Raw genomic sequence first — 17,123 nt, 5'->3', positions numbered from 1 at the left:
TATATATATATATGGGGCAATATGCGCAATTGTTTCTACATAGGCGGTAATGGTAACGTTTTCTTCTGTTGCTTAGCCCATATCATAAACTTGTATATGTATGATGGCTTGTTTCGAAGCTGTGACATTTTACACATGTGGTTAAATTTTCGGGGTACGAAGTGTGATTCATTTTTCCGTAAATTAGCAAACCCCGAGTATTCTTTTTGCGATGTGGCTCCTCATGGTAAAAAATCCCATTTTTGACACAATAAGTTCTTTTAAAATTTAATACTTTGAACACATTTAATGGCTCCATAGCTTTTACACATTTATTCTGTGTTCCCTTACTTTCTAAATTAACACAAATGGTTCAGCTCAGTCATTTGTTTATCATAGAAATGTGTCAAATATCACTACACAGAGATTTTTTGTTTACACGTGACTTTTGAGTTCCTCATTTCAAGGCGCATTAGGGATATTGTCCCATATATATATACACACACATGGAAAAAAGTATTGCATCACCTTGATTTTTTAAACCTTGGAAAATCAAACTGCTTTTTTGATAGAATATGATAAAATATTTATATAACAATATTAAAAAAATCTAATGATAACATCGTCATTATAAGAATTAAAAAAAATGTATGGAGAAAAATGATTTAATTAACCACAATTTTGATAACAAAATGAGGTAATTTTTGTACCAAAAAATGCATTAAAAACTTTAACTGTAATCGAACTTTACAATATCAGACAATTCAAATTTTAAGATGATTTTTCACATCATGGTTGATTGTTTTACACCAAAGAATCAATACTTGGTGCAGCCTCCACTCACAAGAATAACTGCCTCTAAAGTTCTTCTTGTGCCTACGACCATTTTACGAATTTAATGCTAAGGTAATCGCAACCTTTCCTGATGAAGGGAATTGTTTAATTCATTAAGCGTTTGAACTAGGGTGTTCTCTCGCGCATTTTACGCCCAATAAAGTTCCATACATGCTCGATATTGTTCAAATTCTGATTACAATCAGGCCAAGAAAGTTAAACCGAGTTTCATTGGACCAATGGATCTTCATTCAAGATGCTTATTTCAACTTTGGCGAGCTCTGCACAATTGAACACGAGCCACTTTCTGTCTGATTTGAAGCAAGAGTCCCGGAAACAGTCATGTCGCACGATAATCAGTAGTTACGAGTCGGTTTCGAGCAGTTTTTGTTTTAAGTCTTTTGTATGGCAACCACTCTCTTTTCATGATTGTAAGTTGTTTGCAAAGAATTTTCTTCTGACCAAACTGCATAAGGCTTGGTTTTCCATAGCTGATGTTTAATGCGGTTTTTATCCAACGCAATGATAGGTTTGAACGTAGTTTTCAATTTAGACTTATTTATATTTTTTCGTTTGGGCTTGTATCATATTTTCCCTCCGGTTTATATGATCCGTTCATCCTATATTGACTCTTAAAATTCAAGAGTCTATCTTAAATTGAGGGTAAATTATATGTCCTTCCAAATACCGTTTCGATCCTTTACATCACTGAAGAGACATATATTGTCGAAATCTAGATCTGGTGTACAAAAAAAATATTGACACCTTATGTTTGTGTCATAACATCTTGGCCACAAGTTAATTGTTTTCTGTTTAGTATTAAATTTATATTTAGATCCATTTTGTTACATCTCCTGATCATTTTTTTTTTTGCTCCATAAAAAGGGGGGCGGTATGTTCTTTTCTGAATATATTAACTATTTACATTTACAATGCCATCACCCAATATACAGGTTTTTTTTGTTAATTAGCAATATTATATATATACGGTATTCGAAAATCAGGAATCATGCAGATCAATTATTTGTTATCTGCTTTACCATAGTTATTTTTTTCTCATAAAATTTGGGAATAAAATATATTTTGTTATTAGGAGAAAAACATACCCTCCTTTTTAGCTCACCTGGCCCGATGGGCCAAGTGAGCTATTCCCATCACTTTGCGTCCGGCGTCCGGCGTCGTCGTCCGTCGTCCGTCGTCGTTAACTTTTACAAAAATCTTCTCCTCTGAAACTACTGGGCCAAATCAAACCAAACTTGGCCACAATCATCATTGGGGTATCTAGTTTAAAAAATGTGTGGCGTGACCCGGTCAACCAACCAAGATGGCCGCCACGGCTAAAAATAGAACATAGGGGTAAAATGCAGTTTTTGGCTTATAACTCAAAAACCAAAGCATTTAGAGCAAATCTGACAGGGGTAAAAATGTTTATCATGTCAAGATCTATCTGCCCTGAAATTTTCAGATGAATCGGTCAATCGGTTGTTGGGTTACTGCCCCTGATTTGGTAATTTTGAGGAAATTTTGCTGTTTTTGGTTATTATCTTGAATATTATTATAGATAGAGATAAACTGTAAACAACAATAATGTTCATCAAAGTAAGATCTACAAATAAGTCAACATGACCAAAATGGTCAGTTGACCCGTTTAGGAGTTATTGCCCTTTATAGTCAATTTTTAACTATTTTTCGTAAATTAAATTAATCTTTTACAAAAATCTTCTCCTCTGAAACTACTGGGCCAAATTAATCCAAACTTGGCCACAATCATCTTTGGGGTATCTAGTTTAAAAAATGTGTGGCGTGACCTGGTCAACTAACCAAGATGGCCGCCACGGCTAAAAATAGAACATAGGGGTAAAATGCAGTTTTTGGCTTATAACTCAAAAACCAAAGCATTTTGAGGAAATCTGACATGGATAAAAATGTTTATTAGGTCAAGATCTATCTGCCCTGAAATTTTCAGATGAATCGGTCAATCGGTTGTTGGGTTGCTGTCCCTGAATTGGTAATTTTGAGGAAATTTTGCTGTTTTTGGTTATTATCTTGAATATTATTATAGATAGAGATAAACTGTAAAAAGCAATAATGTTCAGCACAGTAAGATCTACAAATAAGTCAACATGACCAAAATGGTCAGTTGACCCGTGTAGGAGTTATTGCCCTTTATAGTCAATTTTTAACCATTTTTTGTAAATTAAAGTAATCTTTTACAAAAATCTTCTCCTCTGAAACTACTGGGCTAAATTAATCCAAACTTGGCCACAATCATCTTTGGGGTATCTAGTTTAAAAAATGTGTGGCGTGACCCGGTCAACCAACTAAGATGGCCGCCACAGCTAAAAATAGAACATAGGGGTAAAATGCAGTTTTTGGCTTATAACTATGAAACCAAAGCATTTAGAGCAAATCTGACAAGAAGTTAAATTGTTAATCAAGTCAATATCTATCTGCCCTGAAATTTTCAGTTGAATCAGTCAACCCGTTGTTGGGTTGCTGCCCCTGAATTGGTAATTTTGAGGAAATTTTGCTGTTTTTGGTTATTATCTTGAATATTATTATAGATAGAGATAAACTGTAAACAGCAATAATGTTCATCAAAGTAAGATCTACAAAAAGGTCAACATGACGAAAATGGTCAGTTGACCCGTTTAGGAGTTATTGCCCTTTATAGTAAATTTTTAACCATTTTTCGTAAATTAAAGTAATCTTTTACAAAAATCTTCTCCTCTGAAACTACTGGACCAAACTAATCCAAAATTGGCCACAATCATCTTTGGGGTATCTAGTTTAAAAAATGTGTGGCATGACTTGGTCAACCAACTAAGATGGCCGCCACAGCTAAAAATAAAACATAGGGGTAAAATGCAGTTTTTGGCTTATAACTATGAAACCAAAGCATTTAGAGCAAATCTGACAAGAAGTTAATTTGTTAATCAAGTCAATATCTATCTGCCCTGAATTTTTCAGATGAATTGGACAACTGGTTGTTGGGTTGCTGCCCTCCAAATGGTAATTTTTAAAGAAATTTTGCCGTTTTTGGTTATCTTGAATACTATTATAGATAGCGATAAACTGTAAACAGCAATAATGTTCAGCAAAGTAAGATCTACAAATAAGTCAACATGACCTTAATGGTCAATTGACCCCTTAAGGAGTTATTGCCCTTTATAGTCAATTTTTAACAATTTTCATTAATTTGGTAAATTTATGTAAATTTTTACCAAATATAGTTCTCTGTTACTAATGGGCAAAGTTCATTATAGATAATATTGTAAGAAGCAAAATCGTTCAGAAAGTAAGAACTTCAAACACATCACCATCACCAAAATACAATTTTGTCATGAATCCATTTGTGTCCTTTGTTTAATATGCACATAGACCAAGGTGAGCGACACAGGCTCTTTAGAGCCTCTAGTTTAAATTAAATGCCGAATCCCTTAGTGTACTGATATGAATAGTATTTAACTGGAAATGTTAAAAAAAAAAAATTTGATGCTAACGAAAATATTTTATTTAAATAGTTATCAAAGGTACCAGGATTATAATTTAGTACGCCAGACGCGCGTTTCGTCTACATAAGACTTATCAGTGACGCTCATATCAAAATATTAGTAAAGCCAAACAAGAACAAAGTTGAACAGCATTGAGGATCCAAAATTCCAAAAAGTTGTGCCAAATACGGCTAAGGTAATCTATGCCTGGGATAAGAAAATCCTTATTTTTCGAAAAATTCAAAGTTTTTAAAAACAGACAAGAAATATGTCGGTGAACCAAAAAGTTCAAATCTAACTGAAAATTAGAATGCCCTTTACTCACTGATCATGCAAGAGTGATTCTATTCATAAAAAGTGTCCGTGTAGCAAGTGTCGGTTAGTGTATAGAAAGGTATATACTATGACAATTAGAGCGAGGGGCTACAGTTTAGCACATATTTACAACTTGAGTAATCCTGTAATTAGTCTATTGATATGTTTTGGCTGACTATGTGTAGCTCATTTACGTAGTTTTATAAATCTACTCACTATTATCATTGTAAAATATTGACTCCAGAATGAAAAGATTGTAGTTGTTGGTGTAAGTATGTTTATATACATAAAGCTGTGTTTTACTATACATGATAAATTTTAAAACAAAAGAGGGTGGTGGAAAACGCTTATTTTTGTTGGGTATGATCAATGCTTTGAATGAGAACATACAGTTGGACCCCCTCCCCCTTTTTAGCTCACCTGACCCGAAGGGCCAAGTGAGCTTTTCCCATCACTTTGCGTCCGGCGTCCGTCGTCGTTAACTTTTACAAAAATCTTCTCCTCTGAAACTACTAGGCCAAATTTAATCAAACTGAGCCACAATCAACATTGGGGTATCTAGTATGTCCGGTGACCCGGCCAACCAACCAAGATGGTCGCCATGGCTAAAAATAGAACATAGGGGTAAAATGCAGTTTTTGGCTTATAACTCAAACATGTCAAAAACCAAAGCATTTAAAGCAAATCTGACATTGGGTAAAATGGTTTATCAGGTCAAGATCTATCTGCCCAGAAATTTTCAGATGAAACGGACAACCCGTTGATGGGTTGCTGCCGCTGATTTGGTAATTTTATGGAAATTTTGCTGTTTTTGGTTATTATCTTGAATATTATTATAGATAGAGATAAACTGTAACCGGCAATAATGTTCAGCGAAGTAAGATTTACAAATAAGTCAACATGACCGAAATGGTCAGTTGACCCTTTAAGTAGTTATTGCCCTTTATAGTCAATTTTTAACCATTTTTCGTAAATGTTAGTAATCTTTTACAAAAATCTTCTCCTCTGAAACTACTGGGCTAAATTAATCCAAACTTGGCCACAATCATCTTTGGGGTATGTAGTTTAAAAAATGTGTCCGGTGACCGGGCCATCCAACCAAGATGGCCGCCACGGATAAATATAGAACATAGGGGTAAAATTGAGTTTGTGGCTTATAACTCAAAAATCAAAGCATTTAGAGCAAATCTGACGGAGTGAAATTGTTTATCATGTCAAGATCTATCTGCCCTAAAATTTTCAGATGGATCCGACAACCAGTTGTTGGGTTGCTGCCCCTAAATTGGTAATTTAAAGGAAATTTTGACGTTTTTTGTTATTATCTTGAATATTATTATAGATAGAGATAAACAGCAATAATGTACAGCAAAGTCAGACCTAAAAATAAGTCAACATGACCAAAATGGTCAGTTGACCCCCTAAGGAGTTATTGTCCTTTATAGTCAATTTTTAACAATTTTCATAAAATTTGTAAATTTTTACTAACATTTTCCACTGAAACTACTGGGCCAAGATCATTATAGATAGAGATAATTGTAAGCAGCAAGAATGTTCAGTAAAGTAAGATGTACAAACACATCACCATCACCAAAACACAATTTTGTCATGAATCCATCTGCTTCCTTTGTTTAATATTCACATATACCAAGGTGAGCGACACAGGCTCTTTAGAGCCTCTAGTTTGGGGGTTAGAACCTCTTTTAGAAATGAATGAACCTGCCCTGGTATGTACCCATTGGTAGTCTAGTGGATAGTTTACATGCATGAAATATCTATCACTGGACATTAAGCAATCAATAATCAATCAATTCATGACGAAATATGCTTAAATTGCTTTAATTTCCCTTCATGGTTTTACTCTTTTTTTTTGGGAACAAAGTAATTACATGGAAGATAAATGATTACAATTTTAGATGGCATTGTACTCTAATCAAGTTATAAATAACTATATGTGTTACTTTTATTTAATTGAAAGAAACTTTTATTGTCAAACACATTTAAAGATCCAAGGATTAAATAGTGGGGTGTTTAAAATTTAATTTGAAAAACTAGTTACAAACTATTTAGTTTAATTTGGAACACAACATTTTTTCAAAATAGCCAGTAGCAAATTTTTTTTTCAATATCTTGATTACGATACAATGAAATCTTAACCTTGTGATCATTCATGCGTAGTTACTTAGTACACGGGAAAAGTATGTACTATTACACACCAGCTCCTTTGTTTAAACTGGGGTGATCTGAGCCGGATCCCCCCAGCCAGATCACCCCAGTTCTAATTAAAGCCTATTGTAAATATAACAATAGGTTCGTTAGCGATGGCAGAATACTGTTCAGTAGGATGACACTTTCAGTAAAATATACTCACTAATTGCTTACAAGAATATATGTCATCTAAGTTTGCCCTTATATACATGAACAAGTGATTATATATTTTTTTTAGAGAAAAAAAGGGGGGTCAAATAAATTTTCATTCATGGGAATGACTTTATAGGGGTCGAATCATCAAAATTGTTTTTATATACATTTGTAAAAAGAATAAATATTTCAATAAAATCAATCATCAATTTTAATACGCTATATATTTATTGAATGAAATACGCCGATATGTCTATTTAAAATTGAATGTAACATTCGAGTTATTAAAGACGAAAGACATTCCTTCTGACTTCGGTCTTTTTCCGGCTATCACGGTTTCTGATCCCTCCTTTAACTGTACGCATTTCAGATTATTGGTGTCTTCAGCTTGTACGTTATCACTGTCATTTTTCTGCAATTGCAGAATTTCGGACGCTTTACGCTTTTGTCCCTCGCTTGGTCTATTGTAGGACCAAATAGCATTACTTCGGTGTCCCGTTTGTTCCCGGACCAATTGTTCTGGAACCCCAGCGTTGAATAATCTAGTCGCTGCTGTAGCACGAAGACTGTGGTTAGTAAAAAACCCATCTACCCCTGCGTCATTCATAATGTCCTTAACAATATTTTCGAGTTTTTGTCTTCCAACAGGTTGCTTACTAAACCATACTGGCTTTGCACATGTTACAAGTGGCTTAAAATAAAATACTGATGGGGGTCTTTCGGCAGGTAATTTGCTCAAGTATAACTGAAACACATTCACAATGCACCTATCTGGCTGTTGGGCATTACTGTAGGCTTTTGCTGAATGGGGCTCAATGTTCCTGTGTTCGAGACCACCACGATATGTTTTAGAAATGGATTCAGTATACTGGATATATCCAGAACATATCTTAAAATTGTCCATGGTGAGGCTCCTGTGTTCCTGACCACCTCTTAAACCAAAATTAACACCAATAAGCCAAAACATTGTGCGGAGGAGTTTCTGTGGAGTGTCTGTTCCCAAATGACCATTTTCCCAAAGTTGCTCTTCAATTGGTGGAGGTATTGGATCAGCTTTCTTTTTAAATAAACCAACGCCAGCTACTACTTTTTTGCGCATGGTATTACTAATAACATTTCTTACAGACTTAAATTGTTCTCCAGAGAGCAATTGAAAGTTTTTACCATTAATTTCGAAATATTTCATTAAGCCACATGCAATAGAAAATATGGTATCTGATTGATATTTCTCACCATCTTGTCGTTTCACGGATGTAAAGAATAAAGGCAGTAACAAAATAAGTTCCTCATCGACCAAATTCAAAATATCCTTCTCATGAGCACATTTGATTGATGGTGAAAACTTTTGATTTTGTGCTGCTGTCTTCCAGGAACAATATAAATTGTATGCCCACGTTGCTTTCCTCTTAGTGTTATTCGGTACACAGACTTCCATTTCTTTCCTTACCTCTGATTCCGTCAAAAAAGCAAATCTATTGGCTGATTCCTGACCGTTGATTGGGTCTGAAATATAAGGAAATGAAAATTAAGGACAGGCTCCCCATAAACTGATCTAATCACAAACTAAGACATGTAAAATAAGACACAGTTTCAGAGACAATAGACCATGACAGAGGGGACGGAGCCTAATAATCTCCATGGAAATGAGATGTGTCAATTCTAAAACAACCGCATGCCACATTTGATTGACCTACCACTTGTGATTCATTATAAACTAGACTTAACCACATACTTATACATTGCTGTCGACACCAAAAATCGTTTACATTTGTCTCGTTTTTCGACTCCGTTAAGGCGAGACAAAAGGGGATAACACATTTCCATTCTTAAAAATGTAAATTGGTCGTAATTTGATTAAATAATAGTATCACCCAAAATGGTCGAATGGATGGTTGTTTGTCGTCCAGTGGCAACTTAGATGCATAATAAAGACGATAACATGGTAATGAGAAATTTATACACAGTTGCTAGCTCATGAAGTAATAGTCCGCACAAAAACATATACGGTTTACAGATTAAAGAATAACACATCAATGCTACAGAAAAAAACCGCAGAGAAAACCATCCATTAAATATCAAATAGAGAATAATGGAGTCGGGAAATGTTAACAATAGGGTTCATCAAAATTACTGAATTAATTGTAAAATTATGTTAAAAATTAAAGAATTTACAATTGAGGATCACTCTCAAGACCCTCATGCCATCGAATGTTGAAGCTTTTGATTTGATCCAATGAAGGATTAAACATTTCTGCACTCGAGGCGAGCACATTAACCATAACAACGTCGAAGCGAGTTCCCTGAATTCGCAAAATAAAATGTGTAAGGGTTCCACGGAACCCAGTGTCTGGCATACTTTTGCTGTTAATCGCACACTCAACATGAATGAAAAAAAAACAATAAAAATATTCCTCTCGATACTGTCTATTGATTATTATAAGCTTTTGTATGAGTTTATTAAAAATTCAGGATAGTTTATGAATCTTATAAATGTTTTAAAAACTTTAACGGCTGACTTTATGTAAAATAACTGAAAGAAAAATACCATTTATAAGTAAAATAATATGATCTTTAACAAGCTCCTGTCCAAGTTTGGTACAATCCCGGATTTTTTAAGAAAGTTATTAAAATTTTAAAACCCCGAACCACACAGTGAATCTAATGGTTCATTGCAGAAAATCTAAGTCCATTTATAAGTATATAACGGAAAAATGGAATTTTATTTTTACAAAATTTACTTCTGGATACTATCATATGAACATAAACAAGCTTCTGTCAAAGTTTGGTAGGTAGTAAAGAAAAGTTACTAAATTTCAAAATCTTTAACCCCAGTGTTCTTTTCTAATATTTGCGGATGCCGCAGACGACGGCGATGGAAATTCAATGTAGGATCGCTCTAGAGTCGCTTTTTCGACTAAAGTCGAAGACTCGTCAAAAACCTTTTCTAAAAGCTTTTAGTCAAGTTACAACACTTTTCGTTTTGTATTTTAACTAATCATTTCCCACTGTTATTTTAATGGATATAAGTAGATGTTGTATGCGTGCCAATGAGACAACTCTTATGATATATTTAGAATCGGAATATAATATTTAACAAACATAATAACACACTTTTTCTTGCTCGTATTAAACTGAGTCATCATTTTTCAAATATATATTCAACAACTGAAAAAGCATCATCTCTATCAATTTCTTTCTAATGTAAAAAAAATTTGTATAAGGAATTCAGATACCCAATAACGCCGGAAAACAGGAACTTTGTTCCTAAAAAAGCCGATTATTTCAAATATCATGTTGAAAATATACTGCATGTTCATAAAATGTTATCAAACATATATAGATTATCTGCTTATGGAAAGATGTGATGCGTTATTTGTGTTGTTGAGTATATTACGTAACCATACTGAACACTTACCGATAGCTGTGTGTGATCTGGTAGCTTGATTGAATACAGGAGCATCGTTTTCAAATAAATTGCTAGCATCTAAAGCAAAGTTTATATCACCATGGTCAAATGTGTCACTCTCATCTACAAACAGAAAAGAAAGCATGTTATCAAGAAGATGTTTTATGATTGCCAGTGAGACAACTAGTAATAAATTTTAAAATTAAAGATCACAGTACGGACTTCAACTTTGATCTTAGACTCACGTCATAAAGTAGTTACATGTACCATCAGTGTTTGTTTTTTTATCATTGGTGTGTCTTTATTTTTTTATTCGGTAAAGTTCTATAAAATAATTTTTATTATAAATTTGGACATTTTGATGAGTCATTGTATTCCATTGCTGTTGTTGCGTTTGGTGCCATTCAATTGGTTTTAGTTCCTGAAACATTTATCTTGCATATGTGTTTATTTTGTTTTGTTTATTGTCCTTTTGCATCGTAAGCATGTCATTTGAATAAACTGTAAAGTATTTTTTTTTTCCTTAGTGTTAAAGGCAGTATGATTGCCTTTAATACTTAACATTCACTCTATTTGAACTTTGTTGGACAACAATGTTTCATTGGCAATTCTAGCACATTTTCTTATTTTCATAGTAAAATTGTTTGATATTAAACAATCTTTTTATTGTATACGTGTTTAAACATTAAACAATTTATTAACAAGCATTCAAGGAGAGAATCGCGTAAAAACACTTTCATGAAAATAAAACATTTTTAAAAACGCATTGCTAGCTTTATTTTCATATTGTAAACCTTTCTGATTCCTTGTGCGATTTACCGTTATCAAGTAAAAGGAAAATGAATTAAACGTACGTTACACATTAACACACAGGTCAATCAATTACATGCTTCGGTGATTAATTTGGAAATAGATTCAGACGTAGATCTTTAAAATGCGTATAATTTTTGTTATTGAACTTTCTTAGGGAGCTACAATTTGATCTGTATTAGGGGAGGGGGGTGTATAAGGAAAACAAATTTAAAAAAAAATATTGTCCCGCTTTTTTGTTTATTATTCGTAATCACTGTCCTGTATTTTTATTTTCCATTATATCATGACTTATTTTTACAAAATTTTCACCCTGCCTTTTTTTTTAACTCAAAACTCCTGTCAACCGTTTTTCAAAATTCATCATTTCATCCTACCCCACCCCACCCCACCCACATATTAAAAATGAAATGGTTGCTCCCTTATACTATACATGAATACCGGAAATGAGTGATATGATCTATAACTGATATATATAACAAATTAACATAAAACAGTAGCGAATCAATGCCGGTGAATTAAAAAAAAAAAAAAAAAGATAAGGGACATTGCCCCCCCCCCCACCCCTCTAAGTCGTATCTCCCAACAAATACCAGGATAAACAGATGGACGGACAGGATTTATTTTTAATTCCCGATCAATAAACATTATTTTCAACAGAAAGTCGAAACCTAAACATTTTAATTACCTTGATCTGTTCGAAACGAATTTTGTGTAATGAAGATGCTGTCATCCTCAGCTTCTTCTGCCAGATCCAAAGCTTGGCTCAAGATATCATCTGTTTCGTAACCTCTTTCATCGACAGTTTCCATATTGCAAGTGAAGAAAACCATAGAGATGGATCTATTTTATTTGCTCTCTTGATTTTCAACTCACAAAAAGATGACATTTTAAAAAGAACTCAAAGAGTTCACTCCGTAAAAAAAAATAAAAAACTTTTCAATTGTCTTTTTTCTCTGAGGTGACGGAAGGGGGCACTAATTTGATAGATTATAAATAGTTTTGTTGTCAGTAAATATGTCATATTTTTCCGACTAAATTTTTATTTATTTATTTATCTAGGCCTTAAAAATTGTAAGCTGGGGTGTAAAATAGTTATCCCATTCGGACTTGGTATGTCAGAGTCAGATCACCCCTCAGGCCTCCGGCCTTTGGGGTGATCTGACTCTGACATACCGCGTCCTTATGGGATAACTATTACTGAAAGTTAGAAGGCAAATTCAAGCAATTTGATAGGACGAGAAGTTGTAGGTATGTGCTAACTAAAAGGAGTCGGTGTATCGTCTAAAAAGAGTCCGTGTAACACCCGTTGTTTTACTGTTTTTCTAAAGCTTTGTGGGGGGCAAAGTCGTACAAATAGTTGCTCCCTTATAAGGCTACTTAATAGGTTTTTTTATGTAACAAACCAAATAATATATCAAGTTTAGACAAATTATTCGATAAAAAAACAACATAAATAATTGTTATAAATATCAATTTTATTAAAAAAAACGTTTCTTCCTTAAATATACCTGGTAAAATGCATGTTCTTAATACCTTGTTTTGTGTACACTGAACCACAGTACATTGACTACCGCCTGCATGTAGACAAAACATGATGTAAACTACGTGTAAACATTGAGTTTTATCAATAAAAACGTAATTGTGTTTAGTTTCAGTTCAATGAGAAAACGGCCTTTTAAGATATCACTGGTTGACATGTAATACTGATTGACAAAAACACAATGGTGGGGTTATGAAGTTCACCGACACAAAATGCCAAATATAATTTTCAAGTTGAACTTTTTTATTTCAGGTAGACTAGAAGATACTGAACTCAGGTTAGTTATGGTAGGTAGGACTGGCTCTGGAAAGAGCGATACTGGAAACACAATTATGGCGAAAACTGGTCATTTCGAATCAAAATTATCCGGAGGTTCAGTCACCCGTGAATGCAAAAGAGGTGAATGCAACCATGCAGGGCGTAAGGTAGTGATTGTAGATACACCTGGTTTATTCGATACGAAAGTGTCGTATGCTGAGATATCAAAAGAAATTATCAGATGTGTGTCAATGTCAGCACCGGGTCCACATGTGTTTCTTTTAGTTATTCAGATAAGCAGGTTCACAGATGAGGAAATTGATACCTTAAATCGTCTTTTTGAATTATTTGGAAACGAAATGGGAAAACATGCAATCATTACATTTACCAAACTTGATGACCTCGAAAGTGAAGGAATCAAAATTGAAGATTATATAAAAACAGCTCCAAAAAAACTGACAGAATTCTTGAAACTTTGTCAAAATCGATATATTACATTTAACAACAAAGCGTCTGAGGTGAATAAAACAATGATGGTTAAAGATCTTATTGAGTTCGTTGATTACATTGTAAAAATGAACAGAGGGCATCATTATACAAATACGATGTATAAGGAAGCTGAAGCAAGTTTACAGAGAAAAATTAAAGAAGTCGAAAAGACAATAGAAATTCAGAAACGAACTGAAATTGAACGAATACAGTCAACTTTTGTTCAGCAAATAAATACTGTCAAGGACGAAAATCAGATATTAGCTACCAAAGTTTTAAGTCAAGAAGCCGATCAAGAAAAAGTTCACAGAGACAAAGAGATCGCTCTACAAGAGATCAATAGATTGAGAGAGGAAATGAATAACATTGACAAGGAGCGCAATGAGGAGATTTATCTTAGGAAAAAACAGGAGAAAATAATAAAAGAACAGCAGGCAAAGGCCTTAGATGAAAAGGAAAAACAACAGATTGAAATTCTCCAGACTATGCAAAAACAGCAAGCTGAAATGAATCTCAGAACTCAAGACATGGAACGTCAGAGGCAATTGCAACTTTCGACAGCTAAAGAGAATCATAATGCAAAAATAGAGGCTGAAATAAAACGAGTTATGGATGGGACTGAGCAAAGGTTTAATGAGCTATTAAAGATCTTGGAAGCTAAAGATAAAGCAAATGAAAAACTTCAGGAACAGAATAAAGCAATGCATGCTGATATGCGTGAAAGGGAGAAAGAGTTCAAAAAACTACAGGATGAACAAAGAAAACAATTAGAGCAGGAGAAACATCAAGTATATGAAGATCTAAAAAAGCAGATGGATAAAAAAATGAAAAGCATGAACGCCTCAACGGAAGAAATATTAAAAGAACAGAGAAAGAGGAATAAACAACAAATTGAAGAAATCAAGAAAGAAAATGATAGAAATAATGCTCAACTTCAGGAACAAATAAAACAACGTAACGATACATTGAACAAAATAAGGACTGAAAACGACGAAAAGCTCTCTAAACAACAAGAAACACATAAAAAGCAGTTAGAGGAAGAAAAAAAACAGAACGAATTCGCTTTAGCGAAAAAACGGGAAGAACAAGATACATTATTGCAAACGCTTTCCCTGAAGCAAAATGAAATGGAAAACAATTACCGAAAAGAGAATCAGAAGGCTCAAATTCAGATGAAAGAAGAATTTGAGAGACAATTGACAGCGCAGAAAACATCGATGGACGAAAGAATGGCTGACACGGTCCATGCACAGCAAGAAGAACAAAAAAAACTAAAACAGGAACTAGACGAAAATAGAAGGAAATTAAATGACGAACTGAATAAGGGCCTCGTGGACAAGATTAAAGACATATGCCCGTTATCTTAATCATGTTAATGCTTAAGAAATATATTAATGTCTTTAAATCCTTTTCGTGCAAATTTTTTTTTTTTTTGGCCGAAATACTTTCAAAGTTTTTAATTCTACATATCTCATTTGAATATCATCGACTGCACTGTACTTATAATTAACATTTCTGCGATAATTGCTATTTACAAAATTGTTAAAATGAATACTAAAATATAAAATTAGGAATGGAAATGGGGAATATGTCAAAGAGACAACAACTCGACCATGGAGTAGGAAGCAGCCGAAGACCACCAAAGGGGACTTCAGTTAGCCGCTAAATAAAAACATGTTCTAGTTCAGTGATATAGACTAAACTCCTAAACATATAAGTGAACTAAAATTAAAACCATACAAGACATGATTTACTGAAAGTACTCTCGGATCTGTACTTAGGCCACGTCTATTCTGTGTTTTTGTTATATGTATTTCTATCACCCATCTGATGAGTTAAGCTTTAGTTTTTCAACTGATTTGTATGGTTCGTTCTTATGTTGTACTGTTATTCCACTGTCCCAGGTAAGGGGAGGGTTGGGAACCCTGTAACATGTTTTACCCCGCCACATTCTGTATGTATGTGCCTGTTCCAAGCCGGGAGCCTGTAATTCAGTGGTTGTCGTTTGTTGATGTTGAACATATTTGCTTTTCGTTCATTTTTTTTTGTACATAAATAAGGCCGTTAGTTTTCTCGTTTGAATTGTTTTACATTTGTTATATCGGTCCCATTTATAGGTGACTGTGTGGTATGGGCTTTGTTCATTATTAAAGGAAGTATGGTGGTCTATAGTTGTTAATTTCTGAGTCATTTTTGTCTCTTGTTGAGAGTTGTCTCATTGGCAATCATACGTACCACATCTTTTTTATACAATGACAAAAGCCAGAGGCTCCTGACTTAATAATAACGCAATAACGCGGCTTAATTAAATATGTTTAATAAAATCTGAAACCTCTCCATAGCCAATGTCGAAAATAAACACACATGCATATACATATAAAAAAGAAGATGTGGTATGATTGCCAATGAGACAACTGTCCACAAGAGACAAAAATGATGCAGACATTAACAACTATAGGTCACCGTACGGCCTTCAACAATGAGCAAAGCCAATATCGCATAGTCAGCTATAAAAGGCCCCGATATGACAATGTACAATGATTCACTAAACGGGCACACGTTTTGTACTGTTTTCTCTCTTTATATTATTTGTAAACTAAATAGGTGATGTAACAAACAAACAAAAATCTTCTTTGAAGCAAATGATCAGCAGTAAAGTTCTAGAATATCTCATTGGCTGGGACATGTTTGACCTGATGTTGAGTTTTGCTGGCATACCAAAACAGGATGTTCAAGTTCTTTCTTATATTTTTCAGTCTACGTGTTTCATATACAGTTTAAATGTCTATTTAAATGATTTTTTTGTGTGTTTAACTAATGATGTTGGTAATTATTCATATATATATGGAATTGTTAATTAATACGTTGACACATACGATGTTTGTTAGTTTCAAAGTTTGTTTTTTTGGCTGTAAATAAACCAGAGACGCTTACCCGTCAACGTGGTATCGTTGATGTTTTATGTATGCCATTTTCTCATGTTGGTTTTTTATTTCTTTTGTTTTGCTTTAAATTGTAAACTACTTGTGTCTCTAATTTATTTTACATCGAGTTGCAAAGTGAAGTATTGAAATTAAAGAGGAAAATCTTCTAGCTAAAATATTCATTGATAGAGGTTTCTTGCATGCTTATATTATTAACAATATCCGCCGGGATAAAAGGTAGTTCTATTTACAAAACTACCATCCTTAATTTGACAAATTTTCACACCTTATCCACTAAATATTTACAGGAAATCAACATTTTTATTATATATTTATGATTATATATTTATGATTATCAATTAAAAATATTTATTACATTGGTTGCAATGAATTACATTGATTTCCCAGTTAGATAAAAACCGATAATTTCACATGTGAAATAAACGTGGTTATTTCACTCTCTGACGTCATACAACAATAGGCGTTGTCAAGACGTCGATAACGTCAAATCAAAACAAATTGTCAATGCGTAGGAAAAAGATATAGTTCCTTACATTTTCTACATTAATTTCATAAAAAAAGGCCATTTGCCAATGTAATAAAAAGAATAACTAATCGCCGTATTTGAATATCAAAAATAACACAACTTGTGACCGAACGCCGCTATGGATTAAACTCGTGCTCCGCACTCGTTTAATCCATGCGTCGTTCGG

General features: G+C 33.7%; 1 protein-coding gene across 1 annotated transcript in view; it reads left to right on the top strand.

Annotated features, from left to right (window-relative positions):
• LOC143052002 (uncharacterized) overlaps window positions 1–14,853 on the top strand; it is a 38,556-nt gene extending 23,703 nt beyond the window's left edge. Inside the window, exon 3 of the mRNA XM_076224974.1 lies at window positions 12,992–14,853. Coding sequence (XP_076081089.1) covers window positions 12,992–14,853 — 1,862 coding nt within the window. The remainder of the gene's footprint in view (window positions 1–12,991) is intronic.
• The last annotated feature ends 2,270 nt before the right edge of the window (window positions 14,854–17,123 follow it).

This window comes from Mytilus galloprovincialis, chromosome 11 (assembly GCF_965363235.1).
Source record: "Mytilus galloprovincialis chromosome 11, xbMytGall1.hap1.1, whole genome shotgun sequence".
NCBI classification, from domain to species: domain Eukaryota; kingdom Metazoa; phylum Mollusca; class Bivalvia; order Mytilida; family Mytilidae; genus Mytilus; species Mytilus galloprovincialis.
This window is presented reverse-complemented; position numbering and strand designations above follow the sequence as displayed.